General features: G+C 42.0%; 1 protein-coding gene across 1 annotated transcript in view; it reads right to left on the bottom strand.

Moving 5' to 3' along the window:
• Nucleotides 1-236: 236 nt before the first annotated feature.
• LOC112076049 (gastrula zinc finger protein xFG20-1-like) overlaps nt 237-7616 on the bottom strand; it is a gene marked incomplete at its 3' end in the record, with an annotated part of 18906 nt that continues 11526 nt past the window's right edge. The window contains exons 3-4 of the mRNA XM_070441160.1: nt 5374-5566; nt 237-1590 (exon numbers count right to left, since the gene is read on the bottom strand). Coding sequence (XP_070297261.1) covers nt 237-1590; nt 5374-5566 — 1547 coding nt within the window. The remainder of the gene's footprint in view (nt 1591-5373; nt 5567-7616) is intronic.

Below are 7616 nucleotides of genomic sequence, written 5' to 3'. Positions count from 1 at the left end.
ATCTAACTTGCTAAAATCTTAATGGTTGAAGAATTGTTCCGACTTCAAAAAGCCCTTGAACACAATCATGTCAGACTTGCGACTTCCTTCCTTGTTTTTTATTTTTAATTTTTTACAAACACAATACAAAACATTCCAACGACAACATCACACAAACATCCACAACATCACCCCTGCCCAGACCCACCTGCCCACACTCCCATCTCCAGCACCCGCATCACCCTGCCCAGACCCACCTGCCCACACACCCATCTCCAGCATCACCCTGCCCAGACCCCCCATCTCCAGCACCCGCATCACCCTGCCCCTGTCTCTTATACACATCTAGATGTGTATAAGAGACAGGTATATGATTTTTTAGGGTCCTCTTGTGTCTGAATCTTTTCCCACAGTCACCACAACTAAATGGTTTCTCTCCTGTGTGAGTCAGTATATGATTTTTTAGGGTCCTCTTGTGTCTGAATCTTTTCCCACAGTCACCACAACTAAATGGTTTCTCTCCTGTGTGAGTCCTTTTATGTTCAATTAGGTTCCCCTTCTGACTGAAGCTTTTCCCACAGTCACCACAGCTAAACCGTTTCTCTCCTGTGTGTGCCCTTTTATGTTCAATTAGGTTCCCCTTCTGACTGAAGCTTTTCCTACAGTCACCACAGCTAAATGGTTTCTCACCGGTGTGAGTCAGTTTATGCCTGGTTAGGTCCTTCTTGAGACTGAAGCCTTTCCCACAATCACCACAGCTAAAACATTTCTCTCCTGCGTGAGTCCTCATGTGCCTGGAAAGTTCTTTTTTGAGTTTAAAGAACTTGCTACAATTGGAACAGGTGCAGGGTTTCTCTACGTGGCAGAGTTGGACATGAGCCCCCAGTTTACAGGTGGAGATGTAGCGTTTTTGGCAGAAGTGGCATTCGTTGGGTCTCTTCCTGGCGTGAGTCATATGCCTCTGCAGGTCAGCTTTTAGAGCAAACGTTTTACCACAGTCACGCCAGTGGTGAGTTTTTCTAGCTGTGGTGCTGGGTTTGGAACAGTGTTTCTCTAATGGTGGACTGGGATCCAATGGTGGACTGGGAACCAATGGTGGACTGGGAACCAATGGTGGGCTGGGATCCAATGGTGGACTGGGATCCAATGGTGGACTGGGATCCAATGGTGGGCTGCTGTCAAGTTCTACTGTGTCGCTGCTTACAGCTGAACTGTGGCTGGAGGCATTGTTTTGATTRTCTGGAGCATCACAGGGAATGTAGAGACCCTTAATRTGGGTCACAGTGAYAAAAGGTTTGAGATCCACTGGTTTAGAGTCACTCTCTCTGTTTTCCTCAGTCTTGGTTTGAGGAAGAGTAAAGGACCAAAGTGGGTCCTCCAGATCACATTCACTTTTCACACAAGGAGGAGTGAAATCTAAATCTATGATATCAGGCTCCAACCCTTGAAGCTGCTCTTCCTCCTGACTGGTCCTGACTTCCTCCTGTTCCTCTTTACTCTGTATGGTCTCTGGGTCCATCTGCCCCAGACTGGGGCTCCACTCCTGCTCACAGTGCTGCTGCTCAGGGGGAACCTCCTCTTCAGAGACAGAAAGAGAGAACTGCAGGGAGTCTGGAGGGAAGGAGCAGAGGTTATTTATATACCACACAATTAAATAGAACACTTTAATCATACAGGTGAATTATAAAAAAATAAATAAAAATAAAATGGCTTTATTGGCATGGATGTCTATGATCTACACAGCCTTTAGACGTGCCTGAGTCCAGCTAGGTATCTGCTCTTCTTAACACAACCCATATAAGACTTGGGTTCTCATTCCTACTATGGAACTCACTGTGGCTAATGTTAATGCTAATGTTAAGGCTAATGTTAATGCTAATGTTAAGGCTAATGTTAAGGCTAATGTTAAGGCTAATGTTAAGGCTAATGTTAAGGCTAATGTTAAGGCTAATGTTAAGGCTAATGTTAAGGCTAATGTTAATGCTAATGTTAAGGCTAATGTTAAGGCTAATGTTAAGGCTAATGTTAAGGCTAATGTTAATGCTAATGTGTACAAAAGTCCTGACACTCTGTCTAACCCTCAATAATTGTTGTGTTCAATACGGTTTTGGAAACCTTAGAAACTCAACTTTCATATCAACCCAAAGTAATATACACCAATGCTGTTTTACCACAGAGGTGTTTAGTGTTGCACTTTGACCTGAACTACAACACTCCCTGAGTGAATGGAAACAAGGTGTGGGATCAAAAACAAACATTGGCTCGAATCATTTGTAAAGTTATTTTTGGACGATTATGAAGTTCAGTTTTTAGGTTTCCAAAAACCGTATCACAATCAAGAATCAATAGTTTTTTTTTTAGATAGAGCTGAGACGCAGAGCTAGATTTTTTTTTTTTTTTAATGTAAGCCAAACAAAAAAACATTAATTCCAAAGTTAAACAAACTCTTTGTACAWGGACAACTTTAAAAAATGTCCACTGAAAAGTTGACAAAAACACATTTACTTGAAGAACAGCRCAGATGTAAAGTTTGGTAACAGAATGACGGTAAAATCTCTGTATGTTTTTTTATGTGACCCAAGTTTTCTAAAAACTGTTAAATATCTATTCTGAGTCAAGATTCAAAGATGTCTGCAGAAAGAATGGGAAGTCAGCTATATTATTACACCTCGAGTTAAAAAAAAACTATACTGAACAAAAATATAAACAAAATGTARGGTGTTGGTCCCATGTTTCATGAGCTGAAATAAAAGATTGCAGAAATCCTCCATATGCACAAAAAAACGTATTTCTCTCAAATTTTGCACACAAATTTGTTTACATCCCTGTTAGTGAGCATTTCTCATTTTCCAAGGTGTGGCATATCAAGAAGGTGATTAAAAGGAATGATCATTACACAGGTGCACCTTCTGCTGGGATAATAAAAGGCTACTCTAAAATGTTCAGTTTTGTCACACAACACAACGCCAAAAATTTCTCAAGTTTTGGGGGAGCGTGCAATTGGCATGCTGACTGCAGGAATGAATAAACAGAGCAGTTGCCAGAGACTTGAATTGACATGCTGACTGCAGGAATATCCACCAGAGCTGTTGCCAGAGAATGTTCATTTCTCTACCATAATCCGCCTMCAACATCGTTTTAGAGAATTTGGAAGTACATTCAACCGGCCTCACAACCACAGACCATGTGTAACCACTCCAGCCCAGGACCTCCACATCTGGCTTCTTCACCAGCAGGATTGTCTGAGACCAGCCACCCAGACAGCTGATGAAACTGTAGGTTTGCACAACCGAAGAATTTCTRCACAAACTGTCAGAAAGCGACTCAGAAAAGCTCATCTGCGTGCTCGTCATCCTCACCAGGGTCTTGATCTGACTGCAGTTCGGTATCGTAATCAACTTCAGTGGTTAAAGGCTCACCTTCGATGGCCACTGGCACGCTGGAKAAGTATGCCCTTCACGGATGAATCCTGGTTTCAACTGTACCAGGCTGATGGCAGACAGCGTGTATGGCGTAGTGTGGGTGAGCGGTTTGCTGATGTCAACGTTGTGAACTGAGTACCCCATGGTGGCGGTGGGGTTATGGTATGGGCAGGCATAACAATAGCATTTTATCGATGGCAATTTGAATGCACAGAGATACTGTGACGAGATCCTGAGGCCCATTGTCGTGCCATTCATCCACGGCCATCGCCTCATGTTTCAGCATGATGTTGCAAGGATCTGTACACAATTCCTTGACGCTGAAAATGTCCCAGTTCTTCCCCGGCCTGCATACTCACCAGACATGTCGCCCATCGAGCATGTTTGAGATGCTCTGGGTCGACGTGTACGACAGCGTGTTCCAGTTCCCACCAATACCCAGCAACTTCGCACAGCCATTGAAGAGGAGTGGGACAACATTCCATAGGCCACAATCAACAGCCTGATCAACTCTATGTGAAGGAGATGTGTCACGCTGCATGAGGCAAATGGTGGTCACACCAGATACTGACTGGTTTTCTGATCCACACCTACCTTTTTTAAAGGTATCTGTGACCAACAGATCCATATCTCTGGAAATCCATAGATCAGGGCCAAATGATTTTATTTCAGTTGACTGATTCCCTTATATGAACTGTAACTCTGTAAAATCATTGAGATTGTTGCAGTTTGCACATTTATATTTCTGTTCAGTGTGTATTTAAATTGACCCTGAAGTGGATGAACACCTGATAACAGAATGACAGTAACTGAATGACATCATGGGTCCCTGATCTGTACTACACAGAAATGCATAATTATCATTTTTTTTCTCGCTAAGTCTGTTATGTATTTCGTAACAGAATGACACTTTTAAAGCACTTCATAAATCATAAACAAACACAATAATGAATTGGTAGGTCCAACTATACTTCTTACTTCTGTAAACTTTCATTATCTTTCCTCATAAGGGAGAGAAATTAGAAAACTATCTTAAAGACACAGTGAGCTCCAAAAGTATCGGGACACTGACAATGTTTTCTGGTTGTTTTGGCTCTGTACTCCAGCACTTGAAATGATACCATGACAAYGAGGTTAAAGTGCAGACTGTCAACTTTAATTTGAGGGTATTTTCATCCATAWCGGGTGAACCGTTTAGAAATTACAACACGTTTTGTAGATAATCCCCACATTTTAGGGGACCAAAAGTATTGGGACAAATTCACTTTGATGTGTATTAATCAAATTCACTTATATGTGGTATTATTGTAGTCAAAACTGAGCCAAAAMAAGAAAAAAATTGTTACTGTGCCAAAACTATTGTAGCTAACTGTATGTGGGGTTTTTGTGACAATAACAAGACACTAGGTAATGCTCTTAAAAACTCACATTAGGCAAATCATTTCTGCAAAATGAAAAATAAATGTTATTAGTTGGCCTTCCTTAGTGGTCTTAAKTTCAGTATTATTGTGTTTTAATGTATTTCTAATATATTTGTCTGGTAGATGTTTAAGACCCCTTTCCATTTTTTWAACCAGAAATCAAAGCCTTTGCTTATTCCTAAAAAATGTCAAAACATGTATCTATGCCTTTATTAATATATTCATTTGATATGCTCATATGCATTTCACATGTTGATGCTCATGGGTCCTTTTACTTGGAAACGGCCTTTGACCATTTACCCTCAGCTGATCAAAATAAAGATTTAATATCTCCAATGAAATGCATCGGCGTCCGAATGGCAAAGCTAGCCAGTTATGCTATTTCAATAGGTTTTYCGTAACACACAACTTTTAAATCATGCACGGGTGGACCTTACATTAAATAGCTTAGCTAACTGTTCTTTCAAATGGATTCACAGTGATCACTTCAGCCAAACAGTTTATCAATAAGGTAGAACTATAGCTAGCTATCAGTAGAACTACAAACGTACCTATTCTACATAGCGGTATCTCCGGTGTGATCCGCAGCAGTCTCCGTAGCCGATCATTCYCCTCGTGGTATTCCASTACCGTTTTCTCAACTGCCCCGAAAATATCCACAACAGCCGCCGTTAAACGATCATTTAAAAACACACGCAACAACTGTAGTTTAGACATTTTCAGTCRAATGAGAGTTGGGTAACGTTACCCTACTTAGTTCAGTCAGTATGTCTTTCTTTACTTCACACAAGGACTKCAAAATCAAAAGAAAGTCTTCTCCAATACTACTTCCGTGTTCTAGTCAAATAATAATTTAAAAAAATTCTTCCWTGGTTGTAGTGGTTGGCGAACCCGGAAAAGAACAATAGCGCCGCCAGCTGGATTGGGGTTTACTACTCTACAAGGCCGCCTACAAACCGGTAGAAACTGGTTGAGGATGATCAGGAGTCGACTTTATAACATACAATATTAAATAAATATTATGAATGAGCAGCATTAGGAGAAATCTGATGAAACATACTCTAGGACAAAAACAAGGAGACCTTTTCTGGAATGTTATTTGATGTATCAATCACATCAGTCCAACCATTTTCTCATCAGCATGAGAGAAATTACAAAACAAATGCACAGGGATTCCTTTAATAATGACGTGAGAACATCAACGGACTTTGAACAGCAGACCGGTGAGTTTCCTCCAATACTCTGTACTGTTGAATCATTACATCATCATTCAAATAAATCTTTACTTTCAGTCTCCTGAGGGGGAAAAGTTGTTCTCGTGCCCTCTTCACAACTGTCTTGGTGTGTTTAGACCATTATAGTTTGTTGGTGATGTGGACACCAAGGAACTTGAAACTCTTGACCCGCTCCACTACAGCCCCATCGATGTTAATGGGGGCCTGTTCGGCCCTCCTTTCCTATAGTCCACAATCATCTCCTATGTCTTGCTCACATTGAGGGAGGTCAGAGACTGCCAGGTCTCTGAGTTTCCGCGAGACTGCCAGGTCTCTGACCACCTCCCTATAGGCTGTCTCATCGTTGTCTGTGATCAGGCCTTGTTGTGTCGTCAGAAAACTTAATGATGGTGTTGGAGTTGTGCTTGGCCACGCAGTCATGAGTGAACAGGGAGTACAGGTGGGGACTAAGCACGCACCCCTGAGGGGCCCCGGTGTTGAGGATCAGTGTGGCAGATGTGTGGTTGCCTACCCTTACCACGTGGGGGCGGCCTGTCAGGAACTCCAGGATCCAGTTGTAGAGGGAGGTGTTTAGTCCCAGTGTCCTTAGCTTAGGGATGACTTCGTGGGCACTATGGTGTTGAACGCTGAGCTGTAGTTAATGAATAGCATTCTCACATAGGYGTTTCTTTTGTCCAGGTGTGAAAGGGCAGTGTGGAGTGCAATTTAGATTGCATCATCTGTGGATCTGTTGGGGCAGYATGCGAAATGGAGTGGGTCAAGAGTTTCCGCGATGATGGTTTTGATGTGAGCCACGACCAGCCTTTCAAAGCACTGTCATGGCTACCGACGTGAGTGCTACGGTGCGGTAGTCATTTAGTCAGGTTACATTCGCATTCTTGGGCACAGGGACTATGCTGGTCTGCTTGAAACATGTAGTTATTACAGACTCGGTCAGGGAGAGACTGAAAATGTCAGTGAAGGCACTTGCCAGTTGGTCCGCGCATGCTCTGAGTACACGCCCTGGTAATCCATCTGGCCCAGCGGCCTTGTGAATGTTGACCTGTTTAAAGGTCTTGCTCATATCGGCTGCGGAGATCGTGATCACRCAGTTTTTCAGAACAGCTGGTGCTCTCATGCATGTTTCAGTGTTATTTCCTCAAGACAGAAGTTATCAGCAGTCAGTGCTACTAGAAATAAACAAGTGCAATTACACAGTGCATTTGGAAAGTATTCAGACCCCTTCCCTTTTTCCACATTTTATTATGTTACAGCCTTATTTTAAAATGGATTAAATAAATACAAATCCTCATCAATCTACACCAAATGCCCAATAGTGACAAAGCGAGAGAAAAAAAATAAGCCTTCTAAATGTATTAAAAWWWAAAAWWAAAACACAAATACCTTAATTACATAAGTATTCAGACCCTTTGCTATGAGACTCGAAATTGAACTCAGGTGTATCCTGTTTACCTTTTGTAAATGCAATTGATTGGACATGATTTGGAAAGGCACACACCTGTCTATATAAGGTCCCAGAGTTGACAGTGCATGTCAGAGCAAAAACCAAGCCATGAGGT

The sequence above is a fragment of the Salvelinus sp. IW2-2015 genome, unplaced genomic scaffold (genome assembly GCF_002910315.2).
Source record: "Salvelinus sp. IW2-2015 unplaced genomic scaffold, ASM291031v2 Un_scaffold3536, whole genome shotgun sequence".
Taxonomy (NCBI): Eukaryota; Metazoa; Chordata; class Actinopteri; order Salmoniformes; family Salmonidae; genus Salvelinus; species Salvelinus sp. IW2-2015.
Note: the sequence above shows the minus strand (reverse complement) of the source record. Positions and strands in the feature narration are given on the sequence as shown.